Source organism: Macrotis lagotis, chromosome 4 (assembly GCF_037893015.1).
Source record: "Macrotis lagotis isolate mMagLag1 chromosome 4, bilby.v1.9.chrom.fasta, whole genome shotgun sequence".
NCBI lineage: Eukaryota > Metazoa > Chordata > Mammalia > Peramelemorphia > Peramelidae > Macrotis > Macrotis lagotis.
The window spans coordinates 197,442,455-197,462,543 of NC_133661.1; the positions used below are offsets into that span (position 1 = coordinate 197,442,455).

A 20,089-nucleotide genomic window follows, 5' to 3' on the forward strand; every position below is an offset into this window, starting at 1 on the left:
TGGACTCTTTGTCCTCATTTGGGATTTTCTTGGCAAAGATACCACAGCGGCCATTTTCTTTTCCAACTCATTTTACAGATAAGGAAACGGAGGCAAACAGGGTTAAGTAACCTGTGTCTGAGGTGGCATTTGTACTTGGGTTCTCCCAACTCCAGGACTATCACCGAAATGCCCCATCAAAGAAATTTTCCTCGAAAAAATTCAGCTATTTGTCATGATACTTTAATTTTCTACCGTTTTGCAGGGGAGGGTGTTGCTATACTGTCTTTAGGAAGGTCATCCTCAAAAATTCTGTGACCCAAGGTTTCCTGTGAGTAGGCCCTCTGCGGTGCAAGCCTGGTTACTATTGTGTGTTCCTGGCCTTTGTCTCAACCAGGGAAATGAGGGAATAAGAGTAAAGTCCTTTTCAGCTTTCAGTCCGAGTCTGTGGAGCCGAAGCGAACGGGGCGCTCCATGAGCTCGGAGTCACAGCGTGGCTAAGCCAAGCTAGGTCTCTTCGAGATCCTGCTCCTTGGCAGGAGGGCCCGGCGTCAACGGAGCATGCGCGCTCGGGGCGGGCGGCGGACGCTCCGCATCCGGGGCCAGAGGCCGGGGAAGGGGGGGCACCGGATCCCGGAACCCGAGGCAGCGCGGCCAGCTTCCGGCCGGGCTTTTTAGAACGGCGCACCGCGCCGCCGGGGGACCATGAGAAGGCCGGAGCCGGGCCCGGAGCCGAGCATGGAGGGTGACGTGCTGGACACGCTCGAGGCCCTCGGGTGAGGGGGTTGGGGGGCTCTTCCCTTAGGGAGAAGCCGCGCTTCGGCCTCTTCCGCGGGCTCTGCAGAGCGGGGCCGGCCCGCGGCCCGGCGGGGTTAAAGGGGAGGAGGGTGAGGGTCCCGGCGGCCCCGGGGTCTGCGGCGAGGCCCGGGCCTTCCCCGAGGCTGGGGCGGGGCGTGGGGGGTCCTTTCTTCATTTGGGAGAAGGGGGCAGGGCCCAGCACCGCCGACGCCCCCTTCTTCCTGGCCCCCGCTCTTCTCGACCCCTTGTCCGGGCGCCCAGCCCGCGGGACCCAGGAGCCAGGCCGGGAGCCCGCGCCTCGCGGCGCCTCTGTGGGAGGGAGGGCGGGCGGGCGGCGGGGCACGCCTCCCGCCGCCGGGAACGGGAACGCCCCCGCCCGCCGCCGGGAACGCCCCCTGCCGCCGGGAACGCCCCCCCCCCCCGCCGCCGGGAACGCCCCCCGCCGCCGGGAACGCCCCCCTGCCGCCGGGAACGCCCTCCCCGCCGCCGGGAACGCCCGCCGCCGCCGGGAACGCCCCCCCGCCGCCGGGAACGCCCCCCCCGCCGCCGGGAACGCCCCCCCGCCGCCGGGAACGCCCCCAGACCTTCGGGTGGGGGGGGCTTTGCGAGAGCAGCTCGGGGCGCCGAACCTTGGCCGCCCCACAGGCTGTCTTAGTGCAGCCTTGAGCTGTGACTGTAACTGTTAGTGCCATCACCTAGTGTTTACACCGGGGACCGAGGCCCTTGGTGCACTTCAACTTGTATTATTAGCATTAGTAAGAACTTCCCCTTGTGTCCCACAACTCGGGGTGGTTTTGAGCTAGTAGTAGTAGTAGTAGTAGTAGTAGTAGTAGTAGTAGTAGTAACATTACTATTTATACTGTGTCCCAAGACCCTTAGTGCACTTCTAAGTTTTATTATTAGCATTAGCAATATCATCACCTACTATATCCCAAAACTCAGTATGGTTTTAAGCTTGTAGTAGTAGTAGTAGTTGTGGTGGTAGTAATAGTAACATTTAGTAAATATACTGTGTCCCAAGACCCTTAGTGCACTTCTAAGTTTAATTATTAGCATTAGCAATATCATCACCTACTATATCCCAAAACTCAGTATGGTTTTAAGCTTGTAGTAGTAGTAATATTGGTGGTGGTGGTGGTGGTAGTAATAGTAACATTTAGTAAATATACTGTGTCCCAAGACCCTTAGTGCACTTCTAAGTTTTATTATTAGCATTAGTAATATTATCATCTAGTGTGTCCCAAAACTCAGGGTGGTTTTAAGCTTGTAGTAGTAGTAGTAGTAGTAGTAGTAGTAGTAATAGTAACATTTAGTAAATATACTGTGTCCCAAGACCCTTAGTGCACTTCTAAGTTTTATTATTAGCATTAGTAATATCATCACCTAGTGTGTCCCAAAACTCAGTGTGGTTTTAAGCTTGTAGTAGTAGTAGTAGTACTACTACTACTACTACTACTACCAGTAACATCTATTATTTATATTGAGTATCCCAAAACCTTAGTACATCTAAGTTTTATTATTAGTAATATCATCATCTAACATTTACAGTGTCACAAAACTCATAGTGTGGTTTTAAATTTTTTTTTATTAATACATTTATACAAATGTCCCAAAAGTTTTAGTGCAGACTATTTTGGGGACTTCCTGCATTATTCCAGCTCCTACAGTTCCCATCACCCTTTACCCCAAGGCAGAGCAAAGGCTTTTTCTTGATTAAATGAACATGAATTTTCCAAAGCAGCTATTAAGCTCTAAAACTCTTTAAGTTAAGCCAGTCTCTGCCCTCAGGGAGCTCACTCTAGACTGGGAGAGACTGTAGTATCCAGGGAAAGTTCCCTTAGCAAGTTAGATAAGTAGATGGAGCTGCTTTATTTCCTTTGCTTTTATTTACTTTTAGCACCTTGTCCAGTCAAGTTCTTTCCAGTCCTGCAAATTGTGGGTGCTTAATAGATATTTGCTGATTTGCCTTTTTCTCTTGCAGTGACCTCATTTGGTCACAGAGGATACCTGCTGCTAGGTAGTAGTGGCAGTTCTCTTTGGGAGTAGTGGAAATGAAGCACCTAGTGACAGAACTGCAGTTGAAATTTTGATGAGACTATTAGTGGACTTACTTGTCAAGGGTATGGGTCCTGATTTCATTTGTATGGTAACTTCAGATGAAGATACTCCTTGATCCAATGCTTTTTTGTCACTGAGGACCAAGAGAGCACAGTTACTTGCTTGCTTAGCTTTAGGTTACACAGAAGTTAGAACTTTGCCTGAAGTCTCCCAAACTCACAATACCAGCCCTCCATCTACAATTCCAAAAGTGACTCCCCAATATTAATAGCAATAATGGTTATAACTGACATTTATATAGCCCCTTTGATCCCTCCTTTGGATTCTTTAGTGTATTGCCTCTGTTCTCATCTTCACTCTTAAATTCAAACAATTCCAGTTTACTGTGTTCTTCCTTGCTGCCTACAAACATGTCCACGACTCCCTCTTCTTCTTTTTAAGTTTTTTTTTTTTTGCAAGGCAAACAGGGTTAAGTGGCTTGCCCAAGGCCACACAGCTAGGTAATTATTAAGTGTCTGAGGTCAGATTTGAACCCAGGTACTCCCGACTCCAGGGCCAGTGCTTTATCCACTACACCATCTAGCCACCCCTGACTCCCTCTTCTTTAAAAAACAAAACAAAACCCAAAAACCTGGTTCTGTTCTACCATCTGGCTATCTTTTCATATCTCTTCTATCTTCATATCTCTTCATATCCCCTTCTAGACTAAACACCTTGATAAATTACTCTAGAGTGAGGTACTTCCACATAACCTTTCACCTGCTCAACTAGCCCCAGTCTTGGCTTCTGCCCTCATCATTCAATTAAAATCACTTTGTCTTTTTTTTTAAGGTTTTTGCAGGGCACTGGGTTTAAGTGGTTTGTCCAAGGCCACACAGTTAGGTAATCATTTAGTGTCTGAGGTCAAATTTGAACTCAAGTCCTCCTGACTCCAGGGCCAGTGCTCTATCCACTGTGCCACCTAGTTACCCCAAAACCACTTTTTCCAAAAATGTCAGTTGTGTTTTAATTGCCAAAGCCAGTGGTCCTTTCTCAGTCCTCATCCATTTTTGTCTTTCTTTTAACTTTTTTTTATTTTTAGGTTTTTGCAAGGCAAATGGGGTTAAGTGGCTTGCCCAAGGCCACACAGCTAGGTAATTATTAAGTGTCTGAGACCGGATTTGAACCCAGGTACTCCTGACTCCAGGGCTGGTGCTTTATCCACTACGCCACCTAGCTGCCCCCCTCTTTTAGCTTTGCAATATACCTTTGTATATCTCTTGTTCCTAAGTTGTTGTGGTCGTGTTCTTTTCTTGTTCTTGTACTGGTTCTCTTCCTATTATCTGTTCACTCTATCACAGTTTCATTGGCTATATTTTCGCGTCTTTCCTACTGAAAATGGATTTCCTCCAGGCTTTTACAGGGGTTCTTAACTTGGGATCCACTGGGTACATAAATATATTTCAGGGGTCCTTTGAACTTGGATGGAAAAAATACATTTTTTTCCTTTTGCAAACATGTTTAATGCATTTAAAAACTATTCTGAGATGGAGTTCATAGGGCTTCACTAGACTGCTAAAAGGGTCCATGACACAAAAAAAAGGTGAAGAAATCCTGCTCTGTGCTTTCTCACTTGATGATCTTCCCAACTCTCATGAGTTCAGCGAGATGAATATCTAGCTGCAGTCTTTCTCCTAAGCTCTAGTTCCTCACTGCCAACTAACTTTTGGAGATCTCTAGCTAGATATCTCATAGGCATCTCAAACTCACTAGATCTAAAAGAGAACTCATCTTTCCCCACAAATGTTCTCCTCTTCCCAGCTTTTCTACTGTTATCACAGGCATTAATATCCTTTCAGTCACCCAGGCTTGTGGCATTGGTGTCATTCCAGACATCTCTCTTGTATTCACCTCACAAATTTCTCTTCAGCTATTCACCATTACCTCCTCCTCCTCCCACTACTTCTTGCTTTGTTATGAGGATTAAATGATGTGATTTATGTGAAAGTACTTTGAATTTTCTAAAAGGGGCTCCTTGAAGTCTGTGACTTTGAGAAATGAACTTTTTGCTTTGCCTGCTGAAAGCCAGGCTTGCATTTTATGCAGATACCTCACCATGGTCTGTGTGTGTGTGGGTATGGGGGGTGTGTGTCCATTTGCTTTGTCCTTCCCCCAACTTTCCAGCAACCCCTTATTTGTTGTCTTCCATTAGAATGTAAACTTCTGAGGGGCAAGAACTATTTTGTTTGCTTATGGTTATTTTCTCCAGCTTAGCACAATGCCTGCTATGTAGTAAAGGCTTGATAAGGGCTCTATCAATTCATCTACTAATAGACTAGGTGTGTGAACATGATAACTGAAAATAAGACCGTTAAGAAGATATCATGCCTACCTCCCTGTATGATTCCTCAGTTGTTATGCCAAATGAGATCTTTTAAGAAAAGTCAGTATTAACCACTCAATTAATCACTAGTTTTTAATTTTTTTCTTCTTTTCTTTCCAGGTATAATGGTCCTCTCTTAGAAGAACAAGCACTTATCAAAGCAGTAGAAAGTGGCCTGTCCTCACCTGAATTTTCAGAGCTCTGCATTTGGTTAGGATCTCAGATAAAACCTTTATGTGACTTAGAAGAAAGCATCTCTTCAACAGCTGGTATTTTCATTGAACTTCATTTACCTTTTTATTCACTTCTTATATATAGTTAAACCTTTTTAAAGAAAATAATTTCCTTAGCTTTATTTAAAATTTTTTTTTTGCAAGGCAGTGGGGTTGTGACTTGCCCAAGGTCACACAGGTAGGTGATATTAGGTGTCTGAGGTCGAATTTGAACTCAGGTCCTCCTGACTCCAGGGTCGGTGCAATATCTACATCACTCAGCTGCCACCTAGTTGCCCTCTAGCTTTATTCTTGATAGACAAAGAAGTCATTATTTAATATTTTTAGCTTTTGGTGATTGGAATGAGTTTTGCTTATTGGAAAAAATGTGTGGAAACTTAACTCTACTGGATTATGAGGATATTTTGGTTTAGAAAAAAATTATAAAAATTATCTTAATCCAATTTAAATTTATCCAAAATTGATGATTACAGTTTATATACAAGTAATGTTTTTAGATATCTTAGATGTCATTTTGGTCTTTAATTTTAAAATGAAACATAATCTGAACATGTTAATTGAAGGTCTTTTTTCTAGTCCATTTTGTTTTGAATTAATTGGTTTGGAACTTTAATTTTTAGACATATAAAATGAAAATTATGTAAAATTTTGAAATTCCTTGGGAGTTTTTCCCCACAGATCAAATTATTAGATTGTTTTAACTTTTTTTTGGCAAGACAATGGGGTTAAGTGGTTTGCCCAGGGTCACACAGCCAGTTAATTGTTAAGTGTCTGAGGTTGGATTTGAACTCAGGTTCTCCTGAGTCCAGGGCCGTTGCTCTATCCACTGCACCACCTAACTGTCCCTGTTTTAACATTTTTCCACCTCATTCCCTTCTGATCTCATGTGTCCAGTAAAGTTCCACGTTTTAATGACAGTGGGAGTAGCAGCTACTATAGCTACACATAGAAAACTTTCTGAATCAACATTGAAATTTCAAGTGCTACTGGACAGAAAAATAGACTACTATCATAGTACTTCAGAGTATAAAAGTGAGCAATTAAATTTAACCTGAGCATTGTTCACAACTGACTATACACACAGGATTGAAGTTGTTAATGTGTTTTAAACTCACTGAATATAGGATGGTGGTCACACATGGTTTTATGTAACATATTAACATAAAATTTTCAAATTATCTCTTTATTTGGAAAAGTGTGCTGCTTGTTTAAAAAATTAAACTAATTTAATTAAGAAAATGCTTTTAAATTCTAACTTATCAAATTACTGTCCCCTTTGCTAAATTGTCAAAACAAGTGGCTAGTCATTCTTTAAAGAGATTAAAAACTTTAATTTTCAGTTACCTTCACCTAAATTACTTGGGCAGTGTGCGTGTGTGTGTGTGTGTGTGTGTGTGTGTGTGTGTGTACATATATATATATATATATATATATATATACACATATATCTGAATATGTACATATATATGTGAGAATATAATTTGAAACAAGGGGGAAAATGTAAGTTTGTAATTTACAATTAAATATGAGGGTCAATTCAGTATTACAGAATTTAAAAGTTGGGAGATATTCTAGAGCTCTCTAGACTAATCCTACCCACAAAAGGAATCCTTACCAAACAAAGGAAGTACATGAGCATCTGAATTCTGTCTGGAGACCTCGAAGTTGGGGGAACCCCTGTTACCTTTTGCAGTCTATTCTACTTTGTACTGCTTTAATTAGTCAGCAGGTAGTCAGATGACTCAGTGTATTGAGTAGTGAATCTGGAATCAGAAAAACTTGGGTTCAGATTTGACTTCAGACATTAATAGCTATATGACCTTGGGCAAGTCATTCAACCTGCTTGCCTCAGTTTCCTCATCTATGAGCTGGAGAAGAAAATGGTAAACCACTTCAGTGTCTCCCAAGAAAGCCCAATTTAAGGTTACAAAGAGTCAAATGTGACTGAAATGACACAACAATGGCACCAAATTAGTAATTTTTTTCAGGTATCAAACCTAAATTTGATTCTTTGTGATTTCTACCTATTGCTCTATATTCTACCCTCAGAGGTCAAACAGAACAAATTGGATTCCTCCTCCACAACACAGACCTTCAGATTATTGGAAACCTATCATGTCCCTCCTTGAGTCTATTCTTGGCTAAATAGCCCCAGTTTCTCAAAGGTTTTCCCCATCCTGGTTATCTTCCTCTGGATATACTCCAACTTATCCTTCTTAAATGGTGCTCTCCAGAACTGGAAAAATACCTTATTTGAAGTCTGACTGATCAAGATACAGGGGAACTATCATTTTTCTATTCTTTTTTTTTTTGAAAGGCAGTGAGTGGGGTTAAGTGGCTTGCCCAAGGCCACACAGCTAGGTCATTATGAAGTGTCTGAGGCCGGATTTTTGAACTCAGGTACTTCTGACTCCAGGGCCGGTGCTCTATCCACTGTGCCATCTAGCTGCCCCTCATTTTTCTATTCTTAGTATCATTGTCCCCCTTAACATAGCCCAAGATTACATTATAGTTTTTGGATGCTATATCACATTGTTGATTTATTGAGTTTGCAGTACACTAAAACTGTAAGATATTTTTCAGAAAAAATTATTATCTAATCATTCTTATGCTTGTGAACTGGAATTTTTTTTTGGTGGGGGGAGTAGGTATTCAAGTGCAATACTTTACATTCATTCCTTTTGAATTTCATTTTTTTTTTGATTCAGTCTAATGCCCATCACTTTAATCAAGTATTATCCACTGCTCCCCAGCTTAGTGGAATTTGCAGGTTTTGTTAGTTTGTCATTGCTACATTTTCCCAAAACATAGATTAGAAAATGTTCAACAACAAAGGACCAAGCTCAGATTCCTGGTGTTCTCCATTGGAGCCCTCCTTCAATTGACATTCAACTATTGACAACTATTCTTTGACTGTCCAATCTATCCTGAACTTGTTTCTTTGTATTATTGTTTAATCTATATCTTCTTTATCTAATCTATATCTAATCTATATATTAAAAATAATCCTGTCTTAAAAGGAAATAAGTTGAATTTGGCATTACCAGTTTTTGATCAGTTATTTTTCCTCTTAGTTATCTCTGCTTCCCTATCTAGATATTTCCAACCATTCCTTTAATGAACTGTTGTAGAATTTTCCCAAGAATCAGTCATGCTTAATGGCCTGCATTTGGCACTTTCTCCCCATTTTTTGGAAATTGGAATATATTTGCCCTTCTTCAATCTTTGGTACCATTTTCATTTTCCGTGATGAGTCAGATGGCTACACAGTCACATTTGATGCCTCTTTTTGGGACTTGAGAATGTAGTTCATCTGCACCCAATGACTTGAATTTATCATCAATAGCTAGGTGCTCTCTTAGTATGGTCTTCTTTTTTTTGGATATCACCTCTCTAATTCATTTTTTGTTTTGTTAATTTTAGTATAAAAATCATTCTCCTTTGCTTAGAAAACAAAATAAATATTCAGCACTCTACCCTTTCCTTGTGTCTCTGTCTACCTTAAGCAAAGAACCTATCGCTTCTTTGATGTTCAGTTTTCTCTGAGATTTTCCTTAGCTTCCCCATGTCAACCTTGGTTTATTTTGAGATTTAGCCTTCCTGACACTAACTTTACATATTATAGGTAATAGTTACCTTTGAGATTTAGCCTTCCTGACACTAACTTTACATATTATAGGTAATAGTTACCTTATTGTTTTATGAAGAATTTCAGAGTTTTAAGGGAATTCAGAGGCTTAGTCCAATCCCAATCTGAAAGGAAGTCTCTTTTCAGTATTCCTGACATGGGATTGTCCAGCTTCATCTTGAAGTCCTGGACAGATGGGGCTCCTCTCTTAAACAGTGTAGCCAACTTTTGGACATTTGTCTCTGATGCTTTTACTCCATTGTTCCTGGATTTATCCCCTGGAGTGAAATGAAGGTAGTCATACTAACCTTTCAAATAATTGAAAGAGCTTTGTCTTCACTAGGTCTTTTCTCCCCATTGGTAACTTCAGTTGCTTCTCATATAATGTATGACATGGTGCTGTACCCCTAGTTATTTTTAGGAGATGTTCTGGCACCTGGCAGTGGCTCTGAGAATCAGACCCAGTGCTCAGAGATGCTGTTAGTGGGCCATAATATGTTGGGACTTGCGCATATGTACATGCCTTCATTAGAGCTGGTAGAAACTTATCTAACCCAACCTTTTCTTTTTACAAATAATGACCTCCAGTCCAGAGAGTCTTTTTCTGATTTGAACTTGATTACAAAGTGAGTTAGGAGTAGAACAGAATCTCAAATAGGATTCCTGGTCCCCCGGTATAATTTGTACTAAGTAACATTATTGCAAAAGAATTTACTGTTAGATGAAATGCTACAATACTGCAGTTCCTGTTTTTGAATGGTTTATATTCTCTACACAGAAAGACAAAAGATCTTCCACCCACTGGGGCTAAAACCTACCTGGAGAACCCATTTGTAACCCATGAAGCAGATAGTATGTCTGATAGATCCCCCGGTCTAGATACTTTTGGTAGTTAATGTGCTTATTAAATACTTATTGGCATCCAGGTTATTCTCCTTTCTGACTCAACCAATCAAAAAGTATTTATTAAATACCAGATATGTATCAGGAACTGTTTACTCTCTAACTGAAGCAAAGTAGTTAACTATTTTACTCACTGTCTTCATCTCAGTCTGTTTTTCTCTTGTTTACAAGCATCAGAATTCTTGCTTCTGGAATAGAATACTGGAATACTGGAATAGAATATGAATTCTAAGGCCAAATTCATCAGTTTCCTTAATTTCTATAATCCTGTCTTTTGTTCATTCTTACCACACAGGTGTGACCATGCCTTGACTGCTATATCATCCAAAGGTATTCCATTTCCATGGCCAAGAATCTGAAATGCCTTTATCCAACCATAATCCCCTGTTACACTCCTTCTAAATATGTATTTACTTATTATTATGGTTTCTAATCCCTTCACTCCTTTGTATTCTCACAGAACATCTTTCACCCCTGTTTCTGCTTCAAGATCCTTTCTTCTTAAACTTGACACTATAGTTACCAGTTCATTTATAAAAAAAAGATCACCATTTTTGAATTACTTATCCTACCATCCCTTATCTCTTGCCAAACCCTACCTTAGATTAGTTCCACTTTCTAATTTTCCTTCTACTTTGTAAAAACCTTGTTGTCCGGGTACACTACATTTTGGTTATCCAATCTCAGTTGTTACTTTGGTGTGACAAGGCAGTACTTCTACATCTTCTCCGAGCTATTTAAAATTTTTTTTATTTCTTCAAGTCTCACACCACTTCTCCCCACCTCAGCAGAGGTCCTTACTGAAAAAAAACCAAACACTTTTTTTTTACAAGGCATTGGGGTTAAGTCACTTGCCCAAGGTCATGCAGCTAGGTAATTATTAAGTTTCTGAGACTGGATTTGAACTCAGGTCTCCACTCCAGGGCCAGTGCTCTATACATTGCACCACCTAGCTGTTCCCTCAAAACCTTTTGATATCATTCCTTATTCCATTGTCCTTTATTCCAGTGTATGATTAAAAGGTGACTTAAAAAAAACAGACTTTTATTTTTTAACAACCTGATCTTGTATCTATATCGTTATACCCTGAACTTATCTAGCAGAGGATAATGTGAATATGATGTTCAGTCTCCCAGTATAATGATGTTTTTTCTTTTGCTTTCAAAAACATGTCTGGGTCTCCTGCAAAAAACTCCTCACAGGAGGACCCTACTATCTTCCAACTATCTCCATAGCTTGCCCTATATCTCCATAGTTGCTGGTGATCTCTTACTGCCCTTTTCCCGATCCTTGTCTTTGCTGACTTCTCTGAACCATTTGACTTTGATGGTCTGATCTTTCTGGATAGTTTCTCCTTTTTTTAAAGTTTTTGTGAACTCTTCACTTATATAATTCATCTTTAGTCTCTTTTATTAGTTTTTCATCCATGTCATGCCCCATAATTGTGTTTGTAAACTAGGGTTCTGTCCTGGGCCTCTTCTCTCTACAGTGACTTTACCTTCTATACATTCAATTATCATGTCTATTCAAATATTTACCAGATTTGTTTTTCCAGCCCTAGTCTCTCTTGAACTTGAGTCCTGCATAACCAGATACCTCTTAATCATCTCAAATTGGATGTCCCTTACTTTACCTCAAAGTCACGTGTGTGAAACAGTTTCTCCAATTCATTGATCTTCTGAATTTCCCTATTGCAGTCAAAGGCATCTTTCTAATTGCTAAGGTGTGTGACCTCAGGTTATCTCTCTAAGTTTACCTCTATATAATTACTTAGTTAAAAGGTCTTAGATCTCATGCATATGACCTTTTTTTTCTATTTGATGTGCAGTCTGTCATGCTTAGACTAGTGATCTTCTTACTCTTTCCCCTCTCCCTGTACATACCTGTCAAAGTAATTTTTTCTAAAGTACAAGTCTGAACATGTTAATCCTCTTGCTTAAATAAACAGCAGTGGTTCCCTCTTACCTCTAAGATCAAATAAATATTCCTTGGTTTGGCATATATGTGCTTGTTGTCTCTATCATTAGAACATTAGATCCATTTCATTTTGTTTCTGCTTCTCCCAGGACATAACTCAGGCACTTAATAAATAAATGTCGAGTAGTCCCTTTTTAAATAAGAAATCCTGCTTTGGCACTATAGGTCAGTTTAATTTTTACCTCAGTTGGCATAGCATTTTATTAATTTGCCTCAGCAGTCAATATATGTTTGATAAATTACTTTTTATCTTTTTTTTTTCTTTAAAGGAAGTGAAGATATAGAGAGCTTCCAGCTTGAGATAAGTGGTTTTCTAAAAGAATTGTCCTGTCCCTATTCAACACTCATCTCAGGAGACATTAAAGATCGTTTAAAAAAGAAAGATGATTGTTTGAAACTCTTATGTAAGTTATTTTTTACTTGAGATTTGTATTGTTTTTAACCTGTTATTTATATTTGTTCATGCCTGCACATGTGTGTCTTCATTTTCAAATTAACATGTTAAGTGTTTTGGAGGTTGATAGTATTTCTCAAGACTTTTCAGGAGAGCATTTGAGTATAGACCAGAGATGGACTGACTGTATGTTATCCAAGAATGGAGTTTAGGCCAAAAGGTGAGCCACCAAGTGTTGAAAGCTTCCTATTTAGAATAGTAGGCAGTCTGTGGAAGGAGTTATTACCCCCAAGGATGAAATCACAGATTTTTAAAACAATTACATATATAAATGTTGCTATCTTTGAGGTCAAGATTATGATTAAATTTCAGTTGAGGAATGTGGGTCTTTAATCATAATACAGTAGATCTTTGGTTTACAAATTTAATTCATTCTGATAAATCTGTTTGTTGTGTGATTTGTTCATATTGCAAAGCAGATTTTTCCATAGGAAGTAAAGTTAGATGATCAGTACCACACCCCCCAAAACATTCACCTTAAAATAATTATAATTTTAAGTAAGTTTTTTTGTCCCTAATGAGCATACAGTGGTAATGATTAATATACAACATAAACCAAAAATCAAACAAATTAAACTGCACTTTACCTTTGAGGAGAATCGCGGCTGTCATGAGGGAGAGGAGAGGGAGGAGGAGGAAAGCAAAGGAGAATCTCCTTCCATGAGAACATCGAGGATTTCAATGTCAGGAGTGTTCTCTCATGCTACTTTAATGAAAATTAAGTCTAACACTACTACTACTTCACTTATTTTTCACTTTTTGGAATCACTTTCATGTTTTGACTCTGATTTTTTTTTTTCTTTACATTTGTTTCTGAGTGAATTGGAGTGGGGAGGTATGGTACTTGAAACAGGTAGACTAATTAGGAGACTATGCAGTAGTCCAGGTAAGAAGTAATGAGGGCATGAGCAAAGGGGATGATTGTGAGTAGTGAGAAGGGGTGTCCATGGAGACAGTATGTCTGTCCATGGAGTAGTCCATGGAGTAGGAATTGTGTATTAAGTGAGGTTCCTTTGTTTGACATATGAAAGCAAAAAAAAAATCTATTGCTCTAGTTGAGCATCATCTCTTCATGAGCTGTTCAAGCCCAAGCATGATTCGTACTACTGATTTTTGTTTGTCCAGCAAGACAAATTTTGTGAAAAATTTTTCCTCGTCCAGCAAAGCTGGATTGAAATTGGTTTAATTTGCCCTCTTTCAATAGGTAATATATTTTAGTTACACTTGGATTTCTCTAGTTATGGTAATAGAATATTAGCCAGGATTTGTAAGACTTTTGATTTTATTTTACATAGCTCTGTGGTAGTTTGTTATATTTAGTCTCTTCATGTTTATCATTTTGGTATGCCATATATTCGGTATTTTTAGAGGTCTGAAAATAACGCAACCTAAAAAAAATGAATGAAGGAGAATGGGAGATGAGAATACTACCAAGCAGGGTGAGAGATTGTTTGACCATAGCAGCTGAAGAAATCTAAGTACTAATTATTAGAAGATTTATGTGTGCCATTGGAAAGATTATCTAAATGGACAGAATCCCTGATGCTTCACAGTAATAAAAGCAAGTCCTTGTTCATATGTCTTAGTTCCCAAACTATAAATTCTTCAAGGCAAGTGATTTTTGTCCTACTGTATTCTTGTTTTCTTGAAGGGCTTGGCACAATGCTCAAAAGCCTCATTTTCTGACTGATTCAAGTTGAGAATGCAATTAAATTTTATTGGATTTCTCTGATGTATAAAGCACGGTGTTAGGCTCTGATGGAACTACTCAATGGTAGCATATAATGGTCCCACTCAGTGGGCATAAAATTTTGTGGACTTTTAAGGAGCAAAAGATAAGATATTTGTACAACCATTAGTAGGACATTTGAAGAATGAAATAACATTTTTCCATTTTTTTCCATTTCACTTTATGGAAGTATTCATTGTAAACTTTATATTTTCTTTTGTGCATATAAAACCATTTAGATATTAAAATGATGATCCAAAGAAGACAATTGAATTATTTGTTTTCAAACTTTTTATATATGTTATTGTGTTTCAAAAATAGTCTGAACATTAGCATTATCTTTGTTCCTCTTGAGAAAATTCTTATCTTAAATAAAATATTTTTAAGGAACAGAAAGTTTCTGTTTACATGTTTATGTTTTCCTGTTTTCCTTCTAGTATTTTTGAGTACAGAACTTCAAGCTTTACGGATTTCACAGAAGAAGAAGCTTAAAGGTTCGCAGTTGAACAAAAACAATGAAATTTACCAGGAGGTACAAGCTATCTGTGATACCCTGTGCTTGCCAAAATCCACCACTTCTGACATTCCTGTTGTGCTAAGTCATGTAGAATCAAAGGTACTAATTTTAAATAGTTCTGTTAAGTTTTGGGGGGATAGAAATTTAACTATAAATTTAAAATTTCATAAAGTTATGTTTTATTGAGATTTGTTTATAGAGATCTCATCTATCCCAACAATAATTTCTTCTACCTTGACAATGGAATTTTCAAACCAGTTTTCCTCTACATGATCTGTAATTCATTTATATAGCTTAAGAAATTATTTATAAAGCATTTACTTTGTGTTAGGTACTGTGCTAAGCATTAGGATTACGAATATATGCACAAGTATAGTCCTCATTCTCATGGAGCTTTTGTTTTAACGTGGAAAAACAACACAAAGAATTATAGGGAGTACATAGAAGATAACCTTAGGGAATGGCACTAGCAACTAGGACAACCAGTGACCTTCTGCAGAAGGTAGGGTTTGTTCTAATGCAAAGCCATGAAGATAGGAGATAAGAGATGGAGTTTGAAGAGCAACAATAGTTCATTGCCTTTGGTTTTGTAGAGTGTATAGAGGAGTAAAACATAAGAAGACTGTAAAGGTGGGAAGAAGCCTGGTGATGAAGGGATTTAAATGTCTAACAGGACTTTCTGTTTACCATCCTTAAAGTGATGGTGAAATTTGTCTAAGTAATGTTAAAGAATGAGAAGGGAGAGCTTTTATTGAAGGGCCATTATGAAGTGTGATGTTTGAAACAAAGTTCTTAGCTTAGAGGGTGGGGAAAGAAGGTGCCCTGGAAAATTTGGAGAAGAATGAAAAACTTTTGAAAATTACTATGGTGAATGGGATAATCAGTTAATGAGGGAGGAGTAGAATGACAGTCTTGCTATCATGGAGGACGAGTTGAGATTGTGTATCATAAATTTCTGGTGGGTCAGTGGACATAGTTTCCTGATTTCTTCTAGCTCTGTTCAACAGCACATAAATAGGAGTCAGGAAGATGGATGTAATCTGTGATTGGACTTTGGCTACATGTCATTGGTAATTGGACAAGAGGGCAGGTGATAATCATAGGATTGATATGGTGTCCCTAAAGAATCCATATAGGGAGGGGAGAAGAGTGTAGCCAATACATGATAGTTGGTTTGGGAAATAAATGAGGGAGTTGAGACTATGATGAAGATGAAGAAAAGGTTTGGGGTCATAAGGCAGAGAAAAGATTATGATCAGGAGAATTTTGGAGTTCGTGATTATAAAAGCAAAACACTTGGGGGTGATGATAAGATCAAGAGTATGATATTCTCTGTGTAGCTGGGGTGGTGTTGAGATCATAGAAATTAAATTGAATATATTGAAGTTATGTATATGTTGAAGTTCCTAACATGGACTAGGGAATGACTGTGAACCAGACTGAATTAATTGAAAAATGAAGGAAAATAATCTGGAAATTCAGTAGATATTGGCTTCAATATGAATTGGGTGATAAATGTGGATAGTGTTGTTGTGGAGAAATTGCTGAGCAGTTATGATTAGAGGGAGAAACTGGAAATGGTGATAGGGAATGAAGATTATTTCAACTCCCCCATTGTCTTTTTTTTTTTTTTTTCTTAACAAGGCAACGGGGTTAAAGTGGCTTGCCCAAGGCTCCAGGGCCAGTCCATTGTGCCACCTATCCGCCTCCCTCCCCTCCCCTGGCTTTAAAAAAATTTTTTTAAATTTTTTTATTTTTCTAATTTTCTGTAAAGATAATTTTCAGTATTCTGTTTTGTAAAGTTTTCTTCCTTCCATTCTAATTATACATATACAATTGCATTACACATATTTCCATATTCGTAATGCTGTAAGAGAAGAGTGAGAACAAAAAGGGACCATGAGAAGGAAAAAAAAATTAAAAACAAGTGAAAATAGTATTCTTTGATCTGCATTCAGATTCCATAGTTCTTTCTCTGGATGCCCCACTGTGTCTTGATGGTCTGGGAGTAAGGAAAAAGTGTAGTTAGATCTGGAAAGGATGGTAGTGTCCTTAGAGAGAACCAGCTCTCAGACCTGGAAGATGAAGGGGAGAGAGTGAGAAAGAAAGATTTAAGATGAAAGGGGGTTTATCATTTATAAAGAAGTCATTCCAGAGGGCACAGGGGAAGGGCTGAAGCATCAGGAGTAGGACATTGTGGAGATAGGGTAGAGATACAAAGGAAAAGAGTGAGCACTTGGGATGGGGAATGACATTAATTCAGTAGTGGGAATGAGGGGGTTCAAAACCTTTAGGATTAAGAGAATAGGCAATGGAGTGTGCTAACTATACAAGTGTAAGTCCACAGTTTATCACTGGAGGTTAGGATTGGACAATCCTAACCTTTGGAGAGGGATTGCTGAGACTTGGGTGGTTATGTTGTTTGAAGTCTAGCCTTGTGGCAGGTGTGATGTGTCCTGTGAAACTTCAGGAGGACTGTCTCACTGCAGGCAGGAAGAGGAGCCAGACAGAAGGCAGAGAGATCTTGTCCTGGGACGGACTGGCACTGGAGAAACCCTCTGAGGCCAGGAAGTGAGAGGTGGGTGGTGTTGTCCGGATCAGGCACTGGAGGTGGCCCCAGGGCAAGACCTAGAGAAGGCTATAACCATGGGACGACAGCATTTTTTCAGCTGTTGAAAAGTACTGATGTTCCCTCTAGTTTAGGTTGAGTCAATAAGTAATTGTGCTAACTCTAGGGATAGGCAAAAATCTTGTCCCTCAGGAGCTCACACTCTTATAGGGGAGACTAAATGCTTAACCCTGTACATAAAAGATAGGTGCAGGCATGGAGGAAAGCCGGGGAAAGAAATCATATGGAGATGGAATACCTTGGTGGGAGAAGGAACAGTAAGGAGACAAGTGTCATTGTATTATTTAGTTGTGGGGGAGAAGACATAAGAAAATCAGAAAACTATTAAGAGCCTGGATTGTGAAGAACTTTAAATGCCAAAGATAGGATTTTACATTTGATCCTCAAAGTCCTTTGGAGCCCCTTGAATTTATTGGAGGGGCATGAAGCTGATGCCAAGTTGTCTGACCTGCACTTTAGGAACCTCCCTTTGGCAGCTAAGTGGAGCATGGATTGGCACGAGGGAGAGGCACATTCTAAAGTGATGCTGTGCCCAAGGTGGTGGCTGTATCTGAGCAGGGTAGCTCTATGACCTGGGCAGATCACCTCAGCAGTAAAATGGAGATAGTAGCATTGATCTCATGGGTTTGTTGTGAGGATCAAAGGAAAGAACTCATTTCAGAACTTAAAGTTCAAAGTGTTAGCTGTTGATCCTCTTTGTGCCCAAGTGACCTTCTGTCCTGTCTTCTTTGGCATCTTTCCCCTCAGTTCTTCCCCCTCTCCTTCTTTTGTCTGCTTAGCCACTACCTGCACACACACCCATCCTGAAAACTTTTACTTCCTCCATCCATCTATACTAGCTATCATCATCCTGTGTCTCAGTCATTTTTTGTGGCTAAATTCCTTAAAAACTTGGTGTGATATTGCCTTTCTTTTCCCTCCTTTCTTAACTTTCTGTAGTCTGACTTTAGAACTCTATTCATCCAAAAGCACTTTCCAAATTTGCCAGTGAGATGTGGGGGGGTAGGATGGGAGTAGAGAGGGCCATCAGGGTCACATAGCTACTAGGTGTCTGAGTTTGGATTTAATCTTAAGTCCTTTTGACTCCAGGGCTGGTGCTTTATACACTACACCACCTAGGCAACCCCAGTGATTTTTTTAAAATGCCAGAACAAATAACCTTTTAATCAGTTTTCATCCTTCTTGACCTCCCTGCAGCCTTTGACTCTACATTTCTTCTAGGCTTTTCTTTTCTAGACTTTTGTGACACTTCTCTCCTGATTCTGCTTCTCCCTGTATGACCATTCCTCGTTAGTCTCTTTTCCTTGATTTTCATGTCAAACCTGCTAAATGGGGACATCCCTAGAACTTGGTTCCGAACGCTTTTTTCCTTTTTCCAGATCTCATTACTTCTCATGAATTCAACTAAGGTTTCTATGCAATTGATTCTCGGATCTGTTTGTCCAATCCTAACCTACAGTCTTGTACCGTGTCCCGTGTCCATATTATTCAACTTGTCTGTAACTGAATAAATCTCTTCCCTACCTCCCTTCTTCCTAATTTCTCTCTTGCTGTTGAGGGCTTACACAAGCTTACAACCTAGCTGTCATCTTTGGCTTATAACCATCCATGTCCAGTCACTTGTCAAATGCTATCAGTTTTGCCTTTGTAACATCTTATTGGCTCCATTATCTATGGAGGGAGCCTGCTGGCTGTTCTCTGCCATTAGTCTCTCTCTCCAGTCCAGTCTATCCCTAAGCTCAAACTTGACCATGTCATCTCCTCTACTTTCTGTCAGTTCTGGTGACTTTCTGTTGCCTCAAGGGTCAATTGCAAATCCTGTGCTTAGTTTCTCCAACCCTTCCTGACCCTTTCCTAGTCCTGACACTCCATATTCCCCAGAACAGATTCTGGATCTTCTGACTGTTCTCGCTCCTCACTCCAGGCTTATTTGTTTGGTCTCATGTTCTCCCCTTCCCTCCTCCTCTTGGCTTCCCTTGAGTTTTGGCTCAAGGCCCCACCTTCTCAAAGAAGCTTGCCTTAATTTGTGTGCCCCTTCTTAGAGACTCCCCTATTTGTCTTGCCTGGGTCTTGTTTGGACATGGCTCCTTTCTTTGTAGTCTTGGAGTTCACTGCCTGGCACATAAGAGATGGACTTGGACAAGCAGGATAACTAGAGCGGGTCATGAAAATCTAGTGGGGAAAAAAGACCTGAGGAGAAGAGGGCAGCGCCATGCCAGATGGTCCACAGAGAGCAAGAACGAGGAGGACCCAGAGAAGCCATTGAATCTGGCAGCTGAAAGAGTATTCACTTCTTTGAAAAAAGTGGTTTCAGTGAAATGATGACCAGAAACTAGTCTGCAGAGAGAGGTAGAGTGCTAGAGGTGTAGCCACAAATGCTAGGAGACCCCCTCCAAGAATTTAGCCTTCAAAGGGAAGAGCTATAGGACAGTCATGCAAGAATGGGGACATTGAAGTGTTTGTAGGCAATAGAAAAGTAGCCTGTAGAGGTAGTGATATTGAAAATTAGTTAGAGAGTGAAGTGATTGAGAAGAACTCCCTTGGAAAAGACAGGATGGAATGGGATTGAAGTTACATGTAAAAAGGTTGGCATTGGCTAGGAGAAAGGCCACCTCTTCATTTGAGAAGAAGGAAATGGAAGAAGTCATGAATTACATGAGATGAGGGGGGGACAGAAGAAGGGAGAGATCTCATTAAATAGCTTCAATTTATTTGGTAAATTTCCTTAGTGCTAACTTATGTGAAAACATTTCTGATCATCTTTCCTTAAATACCGGTGATGACTACCTTACAAAATCACCTTGATTTAATAAATCAGTTGA

General features: G+C 39.8%; 1 protein-coding gene across 1 annotated transcript in view; it reads left to right on the top strand.

Moving 5' to 3' along the window:
- Positions 1 to 647: 647 nt before the first annotated feature.
- FAM98B (family with sequence similarity 98 member B) overlaps positions 648 to 20,089 on the top strand; it is a 37,879-nt gene continuing 18,437 nt past the window's right edge. Inside the window, exons 1-4 of the mRNA XM_074235074.1 lie at positions 648 to 755; positions 5,318 to 5,466; positions 12,208 to 12,342; positions 14,559 to 14,737. Of these exons, the coding sequence (XP_074091175.1) occupies positions 685 to 755; positions 5,318 to 5,466; positions 12,208 to 12,342; positions 14,559 to 14,737 (534 nt within the window). The 5' untranslated portion in view covers positions 648 to 684. The remainder of the gene's footprint in view (positions 756 to 5,317; positions 5,467 to 12,207; positions 12,343 to 14,558; positions 14,738 to 20,089) is intronic.